General features: G+C 40.0%; 1 protein-coding gene across 2 annotated transcripts in view; it reads left to right on the plus strand.

Annotated features, from left to right (window-relative positions):
- Positions 1-25,624, plus strand: part of PLDP1 (phospholipase D P1) — a 349,866-nt gene that overhangs the window by 126,337 nt on the left and 197,905 nt on the right. For both annotated transcript variants that reach the window (XM_089419470.1, XM_089419468.1), the window contains exons 9-12: positions 22,739-22,878; positions 23,371-23,520; positions 23,679-23,835; positions 23,963-24,463. In XM_089419470.1, coding sequence (XP_089275596.1) covers positions 22,739-22,878; positions 23,371-23,520; positions 23,679-23,835; positions 23,963-24,463 — 948 coding nt within the window. The remainder of the gene's footprint in view (positions 1-22,738; positions 22,879-23,370; positions 23,521-23,678; positions 23,836-23,962; positions 24,464-25,624) is intronic.

Genomic DNA, 25,624 nt, shown 5'->3' on the forward strand with positions numbered 1-25,624 from the left:
ATATTATAAAGGGGTATTTAAAGAAAAGTTCAAGTCATAAAATTATTGAAAATATATATAAGTACAAAGCGGGTATTTTTTTTTTTTTTGCTAAAGCAAGAGTCGTACCTTCATTGTCATTAAATCAGAAAATAATTTACATAGATTACAACCATCCAAGTGGATCCATGGACCGGGAAAAATCAACCACCCAACAACCAAGGGCAACAAGTTAAGGGTATAAACCCTGAACCCTCCCAATCAAAACAGCAAAAACCCTCAAGTGCCCAACCGTGCCAAGGCCAGCCAATCAACTCACCACTAACCGAATGGGGGACTAACACTCAAACCAAAGAAATACCTAAATCAAAACTGAAATCAGTGTTGAAGCCTTTAATCGCCATCATCAAAACACCCTGCCCGATCCAACGGTGGAGGAAGAAATCGCAGTGCCAAGGAGCCCAACGGTTAACCGTATGGACCCACTGACAAGCACGAAGGATCCTGACCGTAGATCTCCCAAGTTTGATCCAACGACAGAGGAAGATATCGCATTGCCGAAAAGCCCGCCTCCTAACCACATGGACCCACTGACATGCACGATGAATCCTAGCCGTCGATCCTCCGTGCTTGATCCGACGGCCCAGGATCATATCGCACGGGCCTAAAGCACTGCAGGTTAGCGTGCGATGAGGGTGGTATTCGTACCCACCCCACCGCCACGTGTAGCGACTTGAGTGGGATCACTCCCAAAACTTAAAAACCACTTTCTGCTTGAAAGGCACCCGATGACCAGAAAACCACTTTGCGGGTAGAATTACGTCCCCGTGAAGAGAAGCAAGGAAATCCCGACCACCACGAAAGCCCGGAATTCAACTTCTCACTCCAACCCCTCTGCACCAGTTGATGAACCCCTGTAAAGTACAGTCCCAACCCTCCGGCCAACTACCCAGGCAGCAGGATCTGCCGAGCAACCAAAGAAGGGTAAAAATGAGGAAAAAGCAGCAACTCATATCGAAACCAATCTATCTGGCCAAAGCCTCCATAGCTTTGTTGCGATACACCATCATATCTTCATCGGCTTGGCAACCACACTGTTCCTTTAGTCTGTTCTGAGACAACCCCTGCCAACCCATCGCGACTCTGCTAATGGTACAATTCACTCCTTGGTTGGCCAATAAATCCGCCAGTTTGTTAGCCTTCCTTCGAACATGGTTAAAACTTACCGTGTGTAGGCTCATGAGGTGGAGCTGGATCTGTTGAAAGACCTGGATCAACCTCCAATGTTTTGAAACCTTCTCCAGCCCCGTGCCCCAGCTGATTCTTTTGACTGAGTTAATGATTAGCTCAGAGTCAGCTTCGATAATCACATTTTGCCGATTATCCTTCACTAGGATTTCTAAGCATTGCTCCATAGCCATTAGTTCTGCCATGTTGTTAGTGGCTCTGCCTAAATGGCAATGGAAGATGGAAATGATAGTACCTGATTCATCCCTTAACACCCCTCCAAAGCCAGCAATACCCGGGTTGCCTTTAGAGGCGAAAACCCTGAGGGGGAGGATGCCAAAAGTCCCGCTCAGTTTCCATTATCCTAACCTTTCTGTCCAGGCCTTGAGGAAGAAGCCCCTACATGCCCAACTGTCTGAGAATTCTCATTTCAGCATCTGAAGGTGGATTCTTAGGGGGATTTCTCACAGTCGTACTAACCGTCTCCCTAAGTTGTCTTAATGTCTGCTCAAAAAGACATTGGAAAGGTCTCTTTTCATTTTTAAAGATCCTGTTGTTCCTTTCTTTCCAGACATTCCAAATAATGAAGCTAGGCGTGAGAGCCCAAGCTGAGCACAAAATTTCAGAATCAGAAAAATTCCTCCTCCAGTTGTTTAGGGTATTGATAATACTCCCTCTATCCCTGTCTGTCTTTTGGAAGATGGTGGCAAAAGAGTCCCACAATTTAGAGGTGAAGATGCAACTGTTGAGGAGGTGTTCCATAGTTTCCTCTTGGGCCTCACAGAGCTGGCATCTGGAAGGCCCCACAACCCCCCTTTTTCGAATGTTGTCCCAAGTCAGAACTTTCTTATGGTAAACCAGCCACATGAAGAGTTTAATCTTCAGCCAGCCATGATGCCTCCATAGATTCTGCCACATTCTATTCGGAGCAATAGAATCTAGCTCAAGGAGTATGCATTTTGCCTCCTTAAGATTGAAGGTGCCTTCTTTGTTCTTGCCCCATCTTAACTGATCATGCCCCCCAGTACTAGAATCTTCCTTTGTTCCAATATTTTCATAAGAGCTTCTCCTTTTGCTTTCAAGGGGCTATCCTCCCTGTGGACAATATTCCTCTAGTTTCTCCACTTTCCTGCATTATTGGTTTGATCCCAAAAATCTTTAACCTTAGATAGCCCTATGATGTCTGTCTCTATCTTGAGGTCCTTAAAATCCTCTTTTAACAGTATCGGTTCTTGTTGCCATTTGTCTTCCCAAAATAGTGCCAGATCTCCCTCTCTGATTTCCCAGAAGCTATTCTTTTGAACTAAGCCTCTATTCTCCCATGCCTTATTCCAGATATATGAGCCCTTTATACTTCCAGACATCCTTATATGATCATTAATTTGCCAAGTACTAGCATATTTCTCTTTCCAAATACTAGCCCACTGAGCCTTTGGTTCTTTAACCCAACGCCACCAAAGTTTAGCGCCAAGAGCCCTGCTTAGAACCTCTGGATCGTCCAAACCAAGACCTCCATGATTTTTAGGTTTGCAAATCTTTTCCCAGGCTACCAAGGCCCATTTCTTTCTATTCTCCCCCTTGCCCCAGAGGAAATCTCTTTGAATGGATCTGAATTGTTGTAAGACTCCTTTTGGTGCAGGGAGAGCTGAAAGCATGAAAACTGGGATAGATTGAAGAACAGCCTTCGTAAGCACCAATCTACCAGCCAAGTTTAAAGTTCTGATGGTCCAATTTCTAATTTTATCCTGCATCTTGTTAATCACCGGCTCCCATATGCTCTTATGTAGAGGTTTAGCAGTTAGAGGAACACCCAAATATTTTGAAGGAAGGAAATCCCTTTGAAAGCCCAGAATTCTAGAGATATTCCTTTGAATAGCAATATTGGTATTAAAAAAAAAAATCTTGGATTTGGAAAGATTAACCTCCATACCTGAAGCCATGGCAAAGTCACTTAGAAGTTGTTTATATGCTAGAGCCTCTTTGACCGTAGGGATTCCTTGCAGCATGGTATCATCCACAAATTGTTGATGAGTTAAGGACTGTCCATTCTCAGAAAGTTGTAGACCCTTGATTTTGCCGTCTACCTTTGCCTGCTTGATGGACCGGCCCAGTCCTTCCATCATGAGAATGAAGAGAAAGGGAGAGAGTGGATCACCCTGCCTAAGCCCTCTTGAAGGAATAAAAGTCTCGGAGGGAGAACCATTTACCAAAATAGAAAAACTGGGAGAAGTTACTAGGGCCATGACCCATCTGACCCAGTTGTGATCAAACCCAAAAGCAATAAGAACCCTCTTAATATAGGTCCAATTCAACTTGTCATAAGCTTTGGCTAGGTCCAGTTGCATGATCATTCCAGCCTTCCTGTTGCTAGTCAGTGAGTGCACCACCTCCTGTGCTTGAATGATATTATTGAGAATTTTCCTGCCTTCCACATAACCAGATTGTTCCCCAGACACAAGAGTGGGCAAAAGAGGTTTGAGTTTGTTGGCTACAACCTTGGATATTATCTTGTAAACCACATTGCACAATGCTATGGGTCTAAACTTATCTGGAGTGAGGGCATTATCCTGTTTAGGGATCAGAGAGATGAAAGAGGTGTTGAGTGCTTTTAGAATAGTTCTATTCCTCCTGGAATATTCTACTACATTCAGAATGTCCTATTTAACAATATTCCAACAAGCTTTGAAGAAATCAACATTGAAACCATCAGGGCCTGGCGCTTTACCATTCTGCATTTCCTTGAGGACCTCACTGATCTCCTCTTCAGTCACTGGCCTATTGAGGTTAAAGTTATCCTCTCTGGACACTAGTTTGGGTATATGTCTTGTTAAATCCTTGATGAAATGCTCTCTGTCCAAGATGGTTTCCTTTGCTATCCCACGAAAGTGTTGGACTAGCATAGCTTCTATGTCTTCGTGGGAACTGAGAAGTTGCCCTCCCTCATCCTTGATCGAAGAGATTCTATTATGGGCTCTGTTTGCCAAGGTGGATCTGTGGAAGAATTTGGTGTTTCACTCTCCTTCTTTTAGCCATTGCACTCTAGATTTTTGTCTCCAAAATATTTCTTCTTGTTTACCAAATTTCTCCCATTCTTGCTGGAGTTTGGTAGCTTTCTCATTTCTGACTTTGTCAAAGCCACCCGTGATAAGGGCTTGATTTAGTTCTTGCAATTTGTTCTCAACAACTTTTTTTCCTTCAAAAATATTACCAAATTCATTCTTGTTCCAATCTTTTAGCCTGCACTTGATATGTTTTAATCTTTTGTGAAGAAGGAACATACTTGTACCCTGAATGTGTGAATCTTTAGACCACCAATCTGAAATGTTGTTGATGGAATCTGGATGGGTGAGCTAGATATTTTCAAATCTGAAAGGTCTATTCCTGGGGGTTGCATATGCCTTTGACCTCCAGTTGGACCAGCCAGTGATCTGATCCTCCAAAGGGGAGAATACTCGCTGCCATTTCCTTATTATTGAGCATAAGGTCCTCTGAGATGATGAATCTGTCTAACTTCGATGCTACTAGAGACTCTCCTCCTCTTTTATTGTTCCAAGTAAAGAGACCATTACTGGAAACAATGTCAACTAGCTTCATAGAATCCATAAAAGTTTGAAAGGCTAAGGAGTCTTTATTTAGGGTTCTGGTACCCCCTTTTTTCTCCGATAGTGATTTGATCATGTTGAAATCACCACCCAAAATCCAGGGTATATCTCCAAATCTTGCTCTGAGATCCACCAGAGAATCTATAAACCTGAGTTTATCATCCATTCTCTGAGGGCCATAAACATTCGTGACCAGATAGATCTCCCTATCCCCCACAGGTTGAATAACCACTGATAAATAATTTCTAGAAGCCTCAGCATCTATTATCCCAATCTTTTGGGGGTTCCAAAGAGTAAGAATGCCACCTGCTGAATTTTCTGCCTTGACTTCTAAAAACTCAAAACGATTGAGCCATTTGCTGTATAATTCTTTAATTTTCTGAATGGAACATTTAGTTTCCTGGATAAAAATCATATCCGGAGCTTCTTGCTTCATTCTGTTACTAATTAATCTTTGCTTCCTTTTACTACCAAGACCCCTTATATTCCAAGAAGTGAACTTCATCATTAAAGATTTGTGAAGGAGTAACTGGTTAGGTCTTTCATCTTACCTGAATCTATCATTAGCTTTCCACATTCCATCAACAACTCATTCTGCTTTTTTCTGCCTCTTTTCTTACCTGGGCATCTAGGTGCTAATCCTGGTGTGTTTTTCAAAGTTTTCACCCCTTCGCTACCCTGTTTTGCAGTATTACATTGCCTGACCATCCCTGTGTTCTGGGTTTTCCCTAAGTACAGTTGCTGTACTCTAGTGAACTCCTCGTGAGGTAACGAATCTACCCCTCCCATCGTTCCTTGTTTCAAGAACCCTTCCAAATCTAGGTTTTCTCTCTCAAGAATCTCCTGTAGCTCATGGTCCTCCATTTCCATCTCGCTCTGGGTCATGTCCTGGTCCATATCCAGTTCTGCATCACTCATCATAGCCTCTTTCTGTTTATTATCATCCTTTGTATGCTCCTTGTCTTCCTCTTTCTCCTTCTCCTCTGGACTTACCTCCATGCTCTGATCTACTTTTTTTGTCTCTTCTTCTTCTTCGAGCACTTGGTACCTGTTCAGACTGACCTGAGGCCCTTCTGCTTGATGTTGTTTAAGTCCCCTTTTGCCCCCTTTTCCTTTATGGCTCACTTTATGAAAGCTTTCAATATCTTTCATGGTGGTAGCTTTGCTCTTATTCTCTATTTTATTGAGAGGGCAATCCCTGAAAAGGTGTCCATGCTCATGGCATCTGCGACATCTAAATGGAATATGTTCATAATCAACTGTTTGAACCCATTCTTCATCAAAAACCTCCAAAATAACCTCATCTGGTAGGGCTCCTGATAGATCCATTTCCACACAAATTCATGCAAAGGAAGTGTATTTTCCCCTTCTGGTGGCTTCAGATGCTTTGACAAAACATCCTAATTTATTTCCTATGGCTGTTAACGACTCTGTTTGCCAATAATCAAGAGGAAGGGAGTAAAGCCTTACCCATACTGGAACCGAGGTAAATGTCTCCCACTCCGGGACAAAGTTCATCATCCACGGCCTCATGTAGAGGCCAGCTGCCGCGAAGAAGTAGGGCCCCCCTTCAAACACTCTGTCTTTATCCTCAATATTTGTGAAGACCATAGTGAAGAATCCCTTTGACCCAAGATGTAGGTCAATGCTTCCTTTTGGTTTCCAATGATATTTAATCCATGTCTGTAATGCTTTTTCAGTGGGCCATACTCCCATGAATTTACAGATGATAGCATATGTCTGCATGTGGTCCCTGTGTGCCTGCAGAGCAGGATCGTTCAGAACTACTCTGGGTCTGACTTCGGTTTTGGGTTTACATGGACCCTTCTGTGCCTTGGTTTTTGCCCCTTGTTCCTTGTCGTCTTCCTCCTTGTCTTTTGTGCTATTATTCTCCTTTGCTGTATTTCCCTCCTGCTCTTCTTCCATGCTTTCTTTCCCTACTTCAGCAGTACCTTTGACCTCTTCTATTGGCTTCTTACCTCGGCTGGCTACAGCCTGCTTGTAGGAGGGAGTGGAGCTCCCTCCTTTGCGCCCTTCCATGGAGTTCAACGTCTGCTAACGACTGTAAACCCTCACACCAATGCCCCCTCGATTGGTAGCTAAGGAATTCACTCAAAAAGAGAATCCGAAAACCGGTTCATCAGGAACTTATCACGCATTGAATATCCTATTAAATCATTGTAGAGGAAAGGTAAGAAGTTTAAATGGATAAAGGATTGTGCAACGAATTTTGAGCAGTTGAAGAAGTTGTTGACAAATTCTCTGAGGTTAAAGATTGCAGATCTAGATAAAGAGTTTGTAGTATGTATGGATGCTTGCAATAGAGGGCTTGGTGGAGTCCTTAAGCAGGAGGGACAAGTGATATGCTATGAGTCCAGGAAACCGGATGAGCACGAGAAGAACTACATGACTCATCGTACAAAGCGGGTATTATTATAAAAGGTTACATAAGGAGAAAATATCAGTTAAGAGTTTACGTTAAAGTGAAGTTGAGTTAAAGTTGAATTATTGAAAATATATACAAGTACAAAGCGGGTATTAAAATAAAAGGTTACATAAGGAGAAAATATCAGTTAAGAGTTTACGTTAAAGTGAAGTTGAATTAAAGTTTAAAGAGTTGTATGAAATTTAAAAAATAAATACAAAGGACAATAAGATATTTAAAAGAAGCCAATTGGAACAATATTTAAATATCCTTTTTAAAGTACAAAAGGAAAAAAGCGTAAGTAGAAATATATAAAAAGAATACAAAGGAGTTTTTAAATATTAAGGATAATAGGAAATTGGATTAGAAGAGTTTTGAAGAATTAAAGAAAAAAATATATATTAAAAAGACACTTTTAAAGGAGGCTTGAAGTACAAAGTCCAAAGGAACTTTAAATATATACCTAAAGTCATCTTGACAAAACAAAATGGGATCAATCATTGAAAAAATGATGGAGCTCAATTCAAAAATGACGAAGGAAGAAAGGTTTTCCTATAATGGTCGTTCAGTTTTTTTTTTCTCGGTAAAAAAACTAATCTATTAAAATATATACAAAGGTCGAAAATACATCATGGCGAAACCAGTATGAGACAGGCTCTGGGTATCCCACCCGAGAGCCGATAATGCACCAGACACAAAAGCATGCTCTAGCCCACGCAGGGGCACCAGACTAAGACCGAGACTGACCATCGCTGCAAGCCCGCGCAGGGGCGACAATCTAAAAAACCAAGGCTGACCATAGACGTAGGCCCACGCAGGGGCATCAGACAAAAAGGGGTGCCATCCATTTCCTCCCTCGCAGGGGAGACTGTTCTTGCCCACATCATTAACAAAAATTACAAAACAGAGATGACAAAACATAAAACGCCAAAGACTATAACTGAACCAAAGACAAATTGCTGATAAGACCAATAGACCAGGCGAACCTTGAGCGCGGGCGCCTTCATTCGTCCAATTGCTCTTCCTCAATTCGGCACCACCCATAGGCTTCTCGTTCAGCATCAGTTGGAAAGGTCGCTGCCTCTTCCCCAGTTTCCGCCTTTGGAACATTCTGAGTATGCTTAGTATTTTCCGGGTCTGTAGCCGGTACCTTTGCTTCCTGCTCCATATCAGCTTCCGGAGCCTGCTCTGCTTCCCCTGGGTTGACTTGCATCCGTTGCCCTTGTACATCCATGGGGTCGTCATCATCTGGAGCATTCTCAATAAACAGTATAGAAACATGCGCGCTGATCCTTGGGTTATTTGTTGAGCTGGTAAAATTGAAGATGGTGGAGCCAAAGGCTGGCAAGGTGGCCGAGCCTGATGCCCCTGCATCCATGAATTGACTGGAATGTAGGGGGATGGCTCCAATAGAGCTAGCAAGATTGCAGTGGCAGCAATGGCCAACACTGTCCCCTTCATGCCTGCGTGAGACCCCTCCTCTGGAAGAGCCTCGACGGCTGAGCATACGCTGTCGAGGTCTCACCATTGAGGGACGAGAATTCCAGCCAGCCGCGAAATGAACCAGACTTTCTGCTACTAGAATCGTCCGCGTGATGAGCCCGTCCGCCTGAGAAGGGATCTCAACAAAGACAGAGAGGCCAGCCGACTGCATAATTACCAACATTCCCTGCTCATACCTTGTTTTATTCCCAACCTCCTCACCTACCCTGCTCGGGATCACATCTGCCATTACTGCTGCCTTTTGCTGGGTCGAATACGTTCTCTGGGCATTAACTGTCCCCTGCCCCCTCGCCTTAAACCTTCCTCGTCCTTTCCTTCTGTTCGCTGTGGGTGCCACGTGATGGCTGAGGGGCGGCATGTGTCCAGCCACCCACTCCTGTCCCGTCTCACATATCACCCGCATCCGGGGATAATGGTCGTTCAGTTACAGATCATAGAGTAATTACATTAAAAGGAAGTATCCAAGGAAGAGAAGTTAATGTCGCCATCAACCCAAGCAATGATAAAAATTATATTAACATCAACTTGGCAAACAACGATTAATTCCAGAGCTAAGCATTGGTGCAAGGAAAAATATTTTTGACTAAAAAGAGTATAAAATTCGTGATCTACAAGTGGCAATAGGTCATTATGAGTACAATCTCAATTTCATGTTGTAAGGATGGATAAAAACACTGACATCATACTCGGTCACCCTGGTTTAAGGAGTTGGGTACATTCATGTTAAACATAAAGAAACAAGTTTTGATGTTTCCTTATAAAGCAAAGATGGTCATGTTTCGAGACATAACAAGTAAATCAAAATCAATAAAATATTCATTAGAAGACCTTAAGGATATCTCAGACTTGATGTTTCAAGATAACGAAAAAATGATATCAAAGAAGCAAAAAGAGTTTGAGTCATTTGCAGCAAGGACAAAGAAATTTCGCGCCTCAGAGTTCGCTAAGAAAAACTACTCGAACAACTAAGAAAAACTACTCGAACAAGTCAAGAAAGCTAAAGCATCAAAGAAAGAACTCAAGAAGGAGCGTTTATTAGAACAAGAAGAAGAAAATTCACGTTTAAATAACCTTACCCAAACATTAGTAGAACAAATCAAGTGTTTAAAAGACGAGAAGCGTGAAGGCCAAAATAAAGTTGAGTCAAAGGATGAGGAATGCTTACGTCTCAAAAATCATAATCAAAATCTGCTCAAATAGATAAAAAAGCTTAAGGATGAAAATAAATCATTGACGAATAGGTTCACAGAACTTGTCGCAAAAGAAGCATCAAAATCTCTAGATGTAGCAGTCCAAACTGAAGAAACAAAGATCAATACCACTAATCTCGTAGGTCAGGCAAATCCAAACCCTATAGAAGTAAAAACGTACTCAGAGTTTGTCGTTCACATAGAAGACACCCTAAATGAGGATTTAGTAGTTAAGTCAACAACAACAATGCCTAAAGGAAATCAGGAAATTGCCATAAAAATGTTAAAGTTAGTTCAAACAAGAAAAATTCCTTATGTAGATCTGAATCACAAGAGTAGACACCTTAATCAATCTACAAATCTATATCACGCAAAACATAAATATTTTTATGTTCCGAAGAATATTGAAGTTAGCTCAATACGGTCATACGATAACTATTCACCACACATCTCCAAGGATCAGAACATTCGTCAGAGGATTAATTTAGGATGGTCCGATCCGTTTTCAGTACGACAATTCTGTCTATCACTCAGAGCATTATATCGTCTTCTATCAACAAAGATAAAAGCTCAGAAACAAGAAGATATTCCGAACGACAAAAGATATCCAATCTTTCATCTGTAAGCTTTGAGGACAAGGCTTTTTGAAGGAGAAGGCAATGTTATGAACATAAATTATGTAAAAATAGATAAAAATAGATAATAAATAATAATCATAATAATATAAATATAATAATAAATAATAAGTAAATTAACTAATGGTTAGCTAGTTAATAATGAAAAGGCATGTTTTAGAGACATGCCTGTTCGTGAAAGGGTACTTACCTGGCTATATATAACAAGACCCTCATTCTCATTTGTAATCATCCTACATCAATTCTTTTATAGAATATGCAATTACAATTACTATCCTACGATGGATGTCTTTGTCTATTAAGTATTTTAAATGAATAGGTTGAAAGAACTTGTCACAAAAGAAGCATCAAAATCTCCAGATGTAGCAGTCCAAACTGAAGAAACAAAGATCAAGACCACTAATCTTGTAGTTCAGGGAAATCTAAACCCTATTGAAGTAAAAACGTAGTTAGAGGTTGTCGTTGAAACAGAGGACACCCCAAGTAAAGATTCAGTAGTTAAGTCAACAACAACAATCCCTGATCAAAATCAGTTAACTGTCATAAAAACGTTAAAGGAAGTTCAAATAAGAAAAACTCCTTATCTACATCCGAATCACAAGAGTAGACACCTTAATCAATCTACAAATCTGTATCACTCAAAACATAAACAACAAACTTATGTTACAAAGAATACTGAAGTGAGCTCAATTCAGTCTACTGATAACAATTTGTTACAAAGTTCCAATGATTGCAAGATTCCATAGAAGGTTAATCTAGGATGGTCTGATCCATTCTCCGTAAGACAATTTTATATATCACTCCAAGGATCATATCAACAAACAACAAACTTATGTTACAAAGAATACTGAAGTGAGCTCAATTCAGTTTACTGATAACAATTTGTTACAAAGTTCCAATGATCAGAAGATTCCATAGAAGGTTAATCTAGGATTGTCCGATCCATTCTTAGTATGACAATTTTATATATCACTCCAAAGATCATATCAACTTGTATCGAAAAAGATGATTGTTTTGAGATGAGAAGGCATTGGTAGCAGAAAAAGATATCAAGCAGAAGATATTCGTAGTAGAAAAGAGATCAAGCCCTTTCATCAACAAGCTTTGAGGACAAAGCTTTTTGAAGGAAAAGGCAATGTTATGAACATAAATCATGTAAAAATAAATAAAAATAGAGAATAAATAATAATCATAATAATATAAATATAATAATAAATAATAAGTAAATTAACTAATGGTTAGTTAGTTAATAATGAAAAGACATGTCTTAGAGACATGCCGTTTGTGAAAGGGTACTTACCTGGCTATATATACAGGACTCTCATTCTCATTTGTACTCACCCTATATCAATTCTTTAATACAATATACATTTTACAATTACTGTCCTACGATGGATGTCTTTGTCTACAAAGTATTTTAAATATTTCCGCTGCGTATACGACTTTTGGCATTACATAGTCACCTTAGCTCTGAAACCATGTTGAGAAATCTAGGGGCAACTAAATTAGGTGATTTCTCTTACTCGGGTAACTGCTTGTGATGTATTTTTACTTAACTTGATTAACTTCTTTCTCTTGATTATTATTGTGTTAGCTATCATCAAACAACTACCAAACATTGAAGATCAATTAGACAAGAGGACACAAAATATAGGCTGTAAGCCAGGGCCAAAACCTGTCCTCTTGAGAGAAAAACCCACAATAATTCTTCTCTTCTTATAGAATGTTTAGATGACGAATTCAAAGACTTAAGACCCTTGTCAAAGACCACTCCAAGAGAAAGTCACACTTCTCCTTCTTGATGAACTTTTTTTTTCCAGCTACTTTGACCTAGTAGCTTCTAGCAGTTTCGACGTAGCAACTTTGACCCCCAACAACTTCTAGCAACTTCGACCCTTCTGGCAATTTTGACCTAGCAACAACTTTGACTTCCCCAACAAATTCTTCTACAACTTCGACTTCCCCAACAGTTTCTTTTGTAACTTTGACTTTCCCAACAACTTCTACAATTTCGGTCTAGCAACTACTTTAGAAACCCTAACATGAGAGAGAGAGAGTTCCAAAAATTCGATCTTACTTCTCTTCTTATTTTCCTTGAACTTCATCCTTTTTCCTTGTCTTCCAACTTCTTTCTTGAGGAGATCGAACTTCTTTCTTGCTTGAATGAATATCTCACAAATGAAGTTAAGGTTCCCTTATATATAGGCTTCTTAGGAGGTCGACTAGCTGCCCATGAGGCTGACTTGATCCTTCTTGTAGGCCGACTTGTTTGACAAGGTCTTGGAGGGTCTTTATGACACTTTTGACTTTACAATTTTTTTTTACAAGATACAACATGCCCAAAAGAGTCTTACATGTATGACAATGACTCTTTTGACTCCATAATTCTATGAAAAACCTAGGAGCACTCATTGGGCGCTTGCCCTACAAATAAATTTATCTTGAGCATGAAACTCATGCATCAAGAATGACAATAATAGATTTATTTTCTCTTTAATATCAAATATATAAAATCACGATTACAATAGACAACATGAAGACTAAACCTAGTTACACCTTTCAACAAAACCTACTTTATAAAATGTATAAAATGTCAAGTGGTATATCAATCATTGATACTAGATAGTAGATATTGAAATATGACATTTTTTCAAATTTGTATTCTTTTAAAGCACCTAGCAAACATCAACATAAAACAATTAACAAACACATTGTCACACAAATATGAAAATAAAATTATAAAGCTACAATATAAAATGTATAAGATGTAGATAGTAAGATACTGCTACTAGATACTGAAGTCTGAAATATGATATTTGTGATTTTGTCTTGACTCCTTAGTCAAAAGTTCGAAGTTTTGACAAGATAATAGTTAAAACTTAAAACTTAAAACTTAATACAAAATCACTTTAAAACAAAAACAAATGTTTCTCATGAGATGATCATCATGAGGCATCTCGATTCTAGATACTATAAGTCTGTAACTATAATCTACTAAGTTTGTGGTTCTCTCTTTTTAGGAGTATCACAATTGAGCTCTTTGCAGTGGCAATGTTTGGGTAGCTGTAGGGCAAATATGCACATCATGCCTTGGGATTTTGGCAACGTGATTCTGCCAAACATTTCCATTCCATCAAGCTTGCACCTTATCTTTGCTCTATTATCATCCTCGCATGGCTCACGATACTCTCACATTTGGTCCAATGGCTTTGCCATTTTGTAGAGCTCTGATTTATATTTTTAGGTTTTGGACCTGTTACCCACCACTTCGTTGGTGATATCCCTAGGAGAATTTTTTCTCCATGATGGATCTCAGCGGGCAACGCCTTGCATCCTCCTGCTAGCTCATTGTGCCATTTCTCTGCCACTTGAGCCAGCCATGTGGTCCCTCACCCACCTGTATTGATTGTATGTTTGAAGGTGGGCCTCCCGAATTTAAAGGTATGTCTTGTCATTTGGTAATTGAGTGTTGGGTTTACTTATCATGGATACATCTGGGTATGGATTGATGGGGGGATTTGGCGGAAAGGGTGAGCTTAGTGTGTGCTCTTGTCCCCTTGATCTCTTTTGGATGTTACCCTTGGATCTTAGTCCCATGGGATCTTCTTTATTGAGCATTTGGTTCTAGGGTGGTAAAACTTGGGAAACCCTGACTTTGGGTGCATGGTCCCGCTCCTTTATTCGCATATATTACTCCCTTTCCACTCACTATACCCCATTCATCATTTCTCCCACCTAGGTCCACATTTCCATTTTGGCCACATTTAACAAGAAATTGTATTACAAAATGCAAAAGATGGTCTGAACAAAAGAATTAGCAAGTGAGCAAAAGCCAATGCATGAGCTCTACCCCAATCCATGGTCATCACCCTGGTTCCATAGGCCCTAGATGAGCCTCCTTTATCATTCAGGGACCCATGATTGTCCCAACCCCTAGAGGGCAATTAACCACCCTACCTAAAAGGGGTAATCTTTGGTATATCTTACACATCATGCTCTTGTCCTTTGAGCCCCGAGCAGTTAATTAAAGAAAATTCATAAAAGGAAAAATGCATATAAAGAAGGGTGAAAATTCAAGGCTGGGGCACCTCATGTACCACGATTGCTCCCTCCTACACATTACATACCCAGGTGTGGGCTTCCCCTTATCTAGCTACCCCTATGCCCCAATATGTGTCCCAAGATTGTCCCTATCATTCCCTAATCCATTCCACTTATTTATCACTTTCCACTCCCATTAGAGGGATGTACCTTGGACATACTATCCCCTTTAAGGGCCGAAACCACCTAATAAGGTACTTGGTTAACCCCCTTTGGAGCTTGGAGACACTAGCACATGCCAAAGCCCACTACGGAAGGGCATGCCATTATGAAGTGCCCACTCTGTTATCCATGATTTGTAAACTCTTTTACCCGATTATTTTAATGAATGGTTGTACTGGAAACCTAGGGGACACATTCGATCTTATGCAGGATTACAGGCGGTTTCCATTTGGGTTTGGTCTTCCTATACAGGATCCTAATCCCTATAGGTCTACATTGGCACATATAGGGTGTGCATAGAGAGCCATTGGCCTGCATAGCAGCAGACAACACTCCACGGATCTTCATCGATGCTCAGAGACTACTAGCGATCCACTTTTGGTACATTATGCCCAGTAGGCCCCCACAAGAGCCCCACACTCTTGGTAGGTGTCCCAAAACTTGTACGATGTTATGATAGCATTCATTCCACCACTTGGACCCTTGCAGAGGATCTATAGGCATCTCCGATTCATATGGAGACCCATGGGGTCATTTATGTGCCCTCGGACCCACTGGGAGCACCATAGGTCTACTACTTGGAGAACAAGGCCCCCCGCATGTCCATCATATTCCGAGGAATTTATTTCTCAGTATGGTACTTCACGACATTATTAGGCCTTTGGAGGGTCCCACGACATGTACATATTATTATTTGGCCCCTTGTGAGGCTTATTTTTCCACTTGTGAGCTAGTTTGGGGCTAATGTAGGCCCATAGGTTAATTCAAACTCCTTAAGAGGTTATATATTGATGTTAGATACATTCATTTGGATCATCACTTGACTTGGGATCTCTCTAATCATAGATTCACATTTTTTCCTTGGAGGATATTTTGTGGAGATGGATAAATTTGACGTATGGCTTTGGGCTATTTATCTTGTAAACAAAATGTTCGTTGGATATACTCTATAACGTTGTAAGTAAATTTTCATGTTATTATTCTTGTTGCTGCATACTGCTAAAATTAGGGCTAGTTGCTGCATAATCGAAATGTGGAATTGAGCATGTTTTAGCTAATTTAATGTATGGGCCAATGTTATATGGATGAAATGTCCTAGAGATTATTTGTCTTGATAAGCTTGCATCATTTGCTTTGAAGTATAAATGCTCGAAGGTTATTTTTCTTTTCTTTCTCTCAACATTGGATGACGCTGACTTTCCAGGCCTCCTTGATCAAGAACCCAAGTTCTTACTCATCATCATCCTTGACTCCATATCCCCAAGTAAATTAGGCACTGATCCCTAAAAGGAGTGGCCATCTCCTTCACCATATTCACCTTTTACCACTTTTTCCTAGGTCTAGTCCTCAAAGGTCACCTAGGGCATCAATTTCTCGGGAATTGACCCAAGGAAAAATTTCAATCTCCTACAAACTACTTCGTTGGTGGGCCCCTGCAATATCCTCCAAATTTGAGGCAATTCTAATGGTGGAAACTCCGGGAATCCCAAGCCATAGCTCTAGGATCGAATTTTGCCTGGGCATCCCCAAGGGTAGACCTCAACAGGATCAATTCAACCCTTTGAAGTAAATATTCTTGTTTGGTCCTTTCCTTTCACCTTGTCTAGGATAGGAGCATCTTTGGTTGCTACATTCCATCCCTGAACTTGGACTAGGTCCACTTGGCCTCGTCTGGTCCCACTTCCCAATCAAGATTATTTGTCAAGGACCATTTGGGAATCCAAGTTTCCCAAGGATTATAAGGATTGAGAGCCTCGTTTATAAGTCTATTCCTTCTCCCTCAAACCTCCAATCCTCACCCCTTACCCTTGGAGGACCAAGTCCCTTGCTTAAAGAGCAAGCAAGTTCCATTCTTCACTCCATCCTTTGGAAAGGGTTTCCAAGGTCACCTTCCACCTATCCATTGACACATACTTTAGAAGTGATCCCTACACTACCGTGACTCCTCCCATCGATGAAAGTCTGTAAAGAGCAGGGAGACTTAACTGTGGTGAGTCTGGTGACATTGGGCTAAGCCTCCACTGTTGCCCTTAACCTAGTAGTTGCCCTCTTAGGAACCCCTTTTAGGTCTCCTGTTGGTTTGAGTGGTAACATGACCTATCACACAAAACAAATGTGGAAATTCAAAAGAGGATAAGAAATGGTAAACTCTAAATTGATAGTATACACTAATCTTGGAAAACAAAGAAAAGGACGACAATTTTTTTTACAAACCTGGAAATAATAAATTAGGATATGGTATACTGGAGTAAATCTCCACTCCAAAAATGCTCAGCTGATGGCAAAGCAAACTATGGATTTCCCCTTGTTTGCTTGACGAAAAATGGTCATAATGCCTGGCCCTTCAGATCTCAACCCTAGCTACATAAGTATTAAATCCTCCAATCAAAGAGAGAGAAAAGAGGTATATCTAATGAACATTGCATACCATATACTAGATCTTGAAAAACAAAGAAAATGAAGGAGACTTTTTTTTTTTTTTACATACTTGGAAATGTGGAAATGGTATATTGGAGTAGATATCCACTCCACAAATACTCAGCTAATGGCAAAAAAATCTATGGAAATCCCTTTGTTCACTGGTTATAGTCAAGTGACAAAGTCGCTATACCTCTTAGAGCTCAACCCCCCAACAAGCAAAAATTGAAATGAACAAAAAAAACCGGACCAGGGCACTTAAAAACGAATTTTGGAACAATAGGGCGATAAATTGGTTTGACTTATGATAATTTTTGGAAATTATCGCAATAAAGACTGGTGATAATATCGACATAGATGATTTCAACGATAATATCACGATAATCCGATAGTATCATGATATGTGCAACACTAGTTTGATCTTATATATCCACCTAGATCGCATCATTGGTTTTCCTACAGGCCATGGCACAACCTCCCATACACCATTCTTCATGATGGAAGAGTACTCTTCCACCATGGCATCCCTCCACATTTGAGTAGTTCCCCACCGTGGCATTCCTCTACATCTGATGCCCAGATGCCTCCTGAGAACATGAAGGGTCAACCTTAGTCAAATTGCTCATAGGAGCAATGTAAGTAGAAAATATTTGTAGTGGCATACTCTCCTTAACGGAAGTCCTAGGAGTATCCACCTACTCTTGAGGTTCCCTTAAGGTGCACTTTGTCCATTTTGGCCCCTTCATCTTGGAAGTCTTGGCTTGGGTAAGTAGAGCATCTTGCTCCTCCTCATTCTTATGCTGCTCGCCCTGCACACAAGTTTGGGGTCATACAATTTGTAAAGTTTGTCTGTCTTCTTCCTTTGGCGCTTCCTGCTCTTGAACCTCTGCTGCAACTAGCATTGAGCCACAAGACTTTCTGAAGGCCTTGTCCTCCCCAAATTTCATATCCCTTTGCACTGCTGTTTTCATGAGTGCAGGAATGTAGACTCTGTAAGCCTTTGAGGTCTCGCTATATGCAATGTGTTGACCATTGAAGTGCACTTGAAGAATTGAAGACTCGATGCCCAAGGATATGTTAGAAAATTCATGTACCTGCAGAGTTTAGATATCATGAGAGCTTTTAAGGCCTTTCTTCTTTATTGTACTCAGATTCCGCAAGCCTTGGCGGGATATTGTAAAGTGATGCTAGCATGATGAAATAGAGTCATGTAATAGGGCTAGGTAGCTTAGGAGTTTGTCATCAAGTGAGTTCACTCTGTGGAGTTTTTTGTACTTGGTTAATTATTGTGCTTTTCAGCACGTAATAATTAATTGAGTTTTTTCTCCAAACATAACCCCAAAGTTGGAATGCAGCTTGATGGCAAGGCCTTAAGTGAGTCCGAGTGTCTAGAGTCATTGTATATTACCATGTTAGATCACTTGTAAAATTTCGTGAAATTTGATTACGTCTAGGGGTTAATTTTTTAATTTTTAAAATTTCCCGCGGGACGACAATTTTAATAGATTGTCTATGTAATTTGTAATAAGTGGTGTTTAGAGAATTTATATGGTTTATGGGTGGTTAAAATTGGACATCTCCTCAAATTTCTATTAAGAGACACTTTGAGGGGTAAATAATGAATTATAAACCCCCAAAACCCACTTTTCCTAAGTCTATGGGAACGTGACAATAAATTGAGCCAACAAATAAATAACTGGGAAAAAATAAATATCCACACATGACAGAATGATGTGGAAATGAGGTGGAAAGTCATCATTAGTCAAAATCAAGTTAAAAGGTGATGTGGACTCCACCATGGCCCCAAAATCAAGGAAATTGAATTCCTCAAGGAAAAGACCACGAGTTTCAAAGACAAGTATTTTTGTGGAGTGAACTCGAGTTTCAAGGAGTGATCAAGAATTAACTGGGGATATGTTTCGATTTCATGGAATCTTTGAGAAGTAGTTCCATTAACTTTAGTCTCTTAGAAGTTAGAACTTGTTGTTCCAACAAGTTTCATTTCACTAACCATCCTTAGGGACCTCCCCCCTTAGCTTAACTAGGAGAGAGCTTTAACGGAGAGAGTTGGGATTAGGTGACAACCCCTTTTCTGAGTTTGCCACCAAGAACACACCTTGTGGGGTTGAGGATTTTTCCCACATTAACTTAGGTGTGCAAGCGAGGCGACAACGTTTTTTGGCGCCATTGCCGGGGACAAGTTCTCTTGTACCTAATATGACTAACTTTTGGTTTTTTGCATATTGGGTTTGTAGACTTAGATTCTTGCTCAAGTGGCAACTACATTTGGCTCAATTTCTGCAAGAGTTTCTACTAGGAGACACCCAAGTAGTTTGGTTAGCCCCACTCTTGAGCTTGAAAGGTTTTTTAGAGCGAGATTAACCGATCTCTCTTCTCGTAGAATTCTTTCTAATCATGGGCTGTAGGCTATCTCTGATATCCATTTTCTTTTTGAAGGCCAAGTTGAGCAAGGCATCATGAATGACTTGTTTGGATGTTGTAACTTTACTAATATCAATGGCTATCCACATGATATTCCTGATAAAGCTATTGAGAAGTTTCCTTCATTCCAAGGTAACAATGCCATTAGTGCTGAATCGCACTTAAAGAATTTGAATATATTAATCACTAAGTGGTGTAATGGTGCTGGCTGTGCGGATGCAAAGATGAGACTTTTTTTCCTCTCCTTAGAAGAGGATGCTCTTGATTGGTTCACTGAGCGTCCTGCTAACTCATATGATTCCTTGTAAGCCATTGTTAATGCCTTTTTGGACAAGTATGGAGAAAAGAAGGAAGATAGACATTTGATTAATGATGGGAATGAGAAATTGGGGTTAAGCCAAAATCCCTTTCCCTAAAGAAATTGATCTTGAGGCCTGTGGGTTATGGACCCACAAGCTTTATCGGAAGCATTCATAAGGCCTTCAGCGTTTAACCGTGGACTTACATTAGAATCGGAACCATATAACATTATCGGGCTTTTATTTCCATCGGGAGCATTATACATGGGCGTTCGAGCCTTAAACCTCGGCCAACACATATATTGGGACTATACGGGATAACAAAGAAACCCCGCCTTCAAACCTTTGTTTGTATTTCACAATTATATACCCGAACACATATTTGTTGTCGGGTCTGCCTATTCTTTGCGCTGTTCCTCCGATCTGATCGAGCTCTGATCGCCGACCGTAGCATATCGGTGATATCTCTCCATTGGTTTCAGTCTATCGGCGATGTTGTTGTCAATCACCCCGACCTCCAATCGCCGACTATCGCATTCGGGGTATAGGCGTTCCACCATCCCGATTCCTCTGGTCCTTTGACTTGCCGATCGACGATCAGCCTTTCGGAACCGATCAAGGTATAGACCATGTTCTATAATCTTTCAAGTCCGAATTCTCGGATCCGGCTGTGTTTACGCTGTTTCTTAGTGTAAACAGGAATTCGCTCGTCTTCGATGGGTTCCTGTACTTAACACGGTTCTCTGCTTGATCTGTCTTCACACACGAAATTCATATATATAACAATATTCACATATAACAATATTCCATTGGATCGCTGCTTGCCCTATTGAGATCGACCATCGATCAACGCATTCTCAATCTAGGAATTAAACCCTCGGCACACACATATGAAACAGAGTTGGAAAAGAGACATCCTACACAGACACGCAAGAAACACAAAACACATATTTATTATAACTAGCATAGTAACAATTCTAAGGTATTTCATCCTTAGCACGGGCTCTCCTATTACTACATCGCAACACTTCTGAATTCACACTTTCTATCTATATCACTCTGTCTCTCTCTTAACACTTGAACACGCAGGTTCATATATATAAGGAACATTGTTGGATTGGATCACGGAAGGATCCAATCAATCCTCTAACAAAAGCCCTTAAAGCTTGCTACATGCATACACATGGTAGAATATATATATCTAAAGGAACACTGGATTGGATCACTGGGAAGGATCCAATCATATCCCTTCCTCAAATCTCTCAACTAATTTGCATACATGGCAGATTACATTTAAATCCAGTTTTCGAGAGACTTATCCATTCCATCTTTAAATCTGTTTTAAAACAGATTTTTTCCTGTTTTGCTCCCCTGGTCCACATCTTCCTCTTTGCTCCGTTTTGGATTCCTCCCTTTGATGAAGGGTGCTGGGTGTTCCTGCATCAGACTCCCGAGGCACAAAAATTTATGACCTCCTGGTCATATGCTTCTCCTTGTCCTTAGCAATTCTACCCACTGCATTTCTTTAGTGGAACTGCCTTCATGTTTTTTGTGAGCTGCAACCAAACCTTTGCAGTATCAGTCTCCTCCTGCTACATGATACCTCACCAAGCTCTCCTCACTCAGTCTTATGAGCACTCCATGCTCTAGGTTTGCGGCAATCTTCTCACCTTCGGCTGTCGTTCTCTGTGGGACAGTAAGACCATAACTCTCCAGCTTTAAACCACTGTACCCCTGCTCCTTCTTTCTCTCTGGAATCCTTTCTTGCATGCAGAATCTCTGATACCACTTGATGGGAATGAGAAATTGGGGTTAAGCCAAAATCCCTTTCCCTAAAGAAATTGATCTTGAGGCTTGTGGGTTATGGGCCCACAAGCCTTATCGGAAGCGTTCATAAGGCCTTCAGCCTTTAACCGTGGACTTACATTAGACCCGGAACCATATAACATTATCGGGTTTTTATGACCTGGTGGGGACTACTCCCCACACAAACCAATTCGTCTACACCTCATGGGCATGTAAGAGGTTACTAGAGTCATTACTACACATGTTGACTTATGATTATTTTATTGGGATGTATTTAGTTTTTTTAAAGTTCTTCTAATGCTTGAACTGTTGTGTAACTCATCAAATAATACTTTTAGGGGTTATGCTCTATGTGAATATTGGGTGTACATTGTGCGTATGCATGTTTATCATGCCTTATTGTGTATTATGTTCATTATGCTGTGCTTGGGTCTAAGAGGTTGAGGTGGATAAACCCAAGTAACATAGGCAATCTACCAATAGATGTTTTCCCTAATAGCTTTTTACCACTCAAATTATATGTTAGAATTATAAAAGATCAAACCCCGATAGGTCACCTATCAATGATGACCTCAGTGATGCAGCCTTGCTTTTGGAATCAAATTCTACTCAACATGTAGCAGGAAAACACCCTTACTTGGTAAGTTAAATTTTCCTGCCGGTATATCTGGGGTTACAATTACTGTTCTTGATGCACTATGTTATTGCCATTGTTTGTAAATCTATGATTGGGTTCTGATCTGTGAACCGTACTTTTCTCTTAAATTGCCATCATTGTACCCTCCAAGATATGATGTTTTGATGATTTGAATCTCATAGTTTTCTGATTGTTTCTACATATTAATAGATTACTATTTAAATCAATTTTGTGACCTGCAGGAGATTCAATGCTATTACTTGAATCACATTTGGATATATTTGCTGACATTTTGAAAGTGACAATTTGCAGATATATGTGCTTATGTACAAGGAAGTTACTATTGCATTAAAGATAAACAGTCTATACAGCAAGCGCCGTCTTCTTAATATTCATGAGAATGTGAAGGTGCTACGATATCCTGATCATTTCTCATCCGGTGTATATCTCTGGTACGCTATGTTTCTGATTGTAATGGTTTATTTGAAGGGTGTTTAACTATTGTTTCATAAGTTTGTTCCAGTAACGTGGAACATTGTGATCTGTAGATTTCACGAGCTGCATTTTTCATATGTTTCTGTGTATAAAGTGGATGCCAAACTTGTCAATTAGGTGTACATATTTGAAGAACCAGATTTTTCTATGCAATAACTCACTTGAAGAGCATTTAAATGTCCTTTTGCAGAGGGAAAGTGGGATTGGTATATGTTATTGAGTTCCATTTACATGTAGTCGTGTGTATATGATCTCACATCTTAAAGATGGATGTGTGCATTTTAAAGAGCCGGTACTTTAGGAGTTCAATCCATAGTTTGTGGGTTTAATTTTCTTGGATCAAAATAGGAGTTGGTTGTGCTCTGGAATCCAATTGTCTGCACATGCAAAGTGCTCCACATTGTGGGATCTTATTTGTTTATTCTTATCCTATGGTTATTGATCTACAGGTCCCACCATGAGAAGATTGTGATTATTGATTATCAAATCTGTTTCTTAGGAGGGCTGGATTTATGTTTTGGTCGATATGACACACCTGAACATACTTTGGGTGATTATCCTCCTAAAATATGGCCTGGAAGAGATTACTATAATCCCAGGTATTGGCTAAATTTTGTCCTTGGTGAAAGCATTGTTTCTTTTCTTATTGTCATTTCAATATGCAGCATATTTGTTTAGAATATAGACAAATATTGAGTCTTCAGCCAAGAATTTTTAAATCACAAATTGAATGGGTTATGTGGTTTCTGCAATTTAGGGAATCGGAACCTAACTCTTGGGAGGAAACATTGAAGGACGAGTTGGACCGTCAAAAAGTTCCTCGCATGCCATGGCATGATGCCCACTGTGCTCTCTGGGGTCCACCATGTCGTGATGTAGCCAGGCACTTCGTTCAGCGGTGGAATTATGCAAAGGTTAATTTTTCATTTTCTCTTAGTGATTGCAGTCATATTATAGTTTTCATATTTCTCATTCATTTTAATTGTGTTTTAATGTACTGCTTTTTTCGCAGAACTTTTCTGACTGTGTTGGATATTGCAGAGAAACAAGGCACCACATGAACAAGCTATTCCCCTACTCATGCCTCAGCATCACATGGTTATTCCACATTATCTGACTGGGCAAGAGAAAATTGATGTGCTGAGGGAGGATCAGGAAGAAGTGTACCAAAAGATCAAGAAGCAAAGCTCATTTTCTACACAATCATCATTCCAAGACATTCCTTTATTTGTTCCTCGTGTTGATAGTGAACAGGATAGGGCTGCATGCCATCCAAAACCGAATGGACTAGACAAGACTGTTCTTCCTTTCTTTCGCTCAAGGTCAAATATGGAAGCTTGCTTCACAGAGACACAGATGAAAGATTTTGTTGATGATCATGACATAGAATTTTTTCAGGAAAGGAAGCCCGAGGAAAGAGCATTCCAACAGAAACATAATCTTTCTGAGAAGGAATGGTGGGAGATGCAGGAAAGGGATGGACAGTTAGTTAGCACAGAAGAAGTTGGTCAAGTTGGCCCTCGTACCGCTTGCCGTTGCCAGGTTGGTTTTGTTTGTAGCATCCATGAAAACAACTTGAGATACCTTTCAGCTGTTTTCAAGTTGCCACGTGTCATGGTTTCATTAGAGGAATATTACTTGTATTGCCCTTTTTCTTTCACTTTGTTTGCAAGTGACTCATTTTTATTTTACTCTCTCTGTCGTTGTGTAGAGGAAATGAAGCTGTAGTTGAGATGCATCCTTAGGGGAGTGTATTTGAATTTGGATACATGATCTTTCCTAGGTTTCCGTCTACATCTGTCAAATTTTCTATGCTAGTTTCATGTACATTGCGATTATTCACTTCTTAACCAGTCTTTTGAAAACAAATATAGAGTGTGGATTTGATCTAAAAGATTAGATGTCTTGTAATTGTTCAGGCACCCTGACTGGTGATAGAAGGTACTTGGTATTCGAATGTGAACATGTAAACATGCAGACTACAAATAGAGTCTCTTCATTGTTATCCTCAGAGTTCGTTGTAGTGTGACTACAGGTTACAATTGCACTTATTATCCTAAAATTTCTGAAAGGCATTTCTTGAAAGATGAAGGAACTTTCTTTGCCGTATTTAGAGAGACTTAATAATCAATGCTCTTCATAAATGTCCATCCTATGATGAGATTGGAGGTTCAGTTTCCATTGTTCTCAGATAGTAGGAGAGCTGCACATAACCCCATGTTGAAAGGAGTTATTCATATACATAAAATTATGACACTGCCATCCATTGCACTGCCATGCAATTCCAGTATTAGATGGAAGTGAAGCTTGGATTAGGATATATCGAAGACATTGAATAATCAATGCATAAACCCTCCACCTTTTTTCAGGCTTTTGAAAGATATTCATAATGTATACATCTATGTAACTATGCCTTCCTATTTGAAGTTTACCATTTTGTGTTTTTATGGCATTGTCACCCTTTGGGTCTAAAGGAAACTAAGAGGAGGAAAGATATTTTTGTTCTTTAAATTTATTTTTTTAATAACTTTTTAAAATTCTATAAGTTGGAAAAGTTCATGAAACAAGAAAAGTTCATACCTTGAAAATCTCCTTTGAGAAGGAAATCATCTCCTTCTAGACATTCGATATTGTGTGGCTTGAGGTCCACCATGGAGAGTATGTCCGTTGTCAATCTCAAAAGTTGCTTATCATTCATACTTC

Source organism: Pinus tabuliformis, chromosome 4_1 (assembly GCF_031772625.1).
Source record: "Pinus tabuliformis cultivar Carrire ecotype Pingquan chromosome 4_1, CPIR1, whole genome shotgun sequence".
Classification (NCBI taxonomy): Eukaryota; Viridiplantae; Streptophyta; class Pinopsida; order Pinales; family Pinaceae; genus Pinus; species Pinus tabuliformis.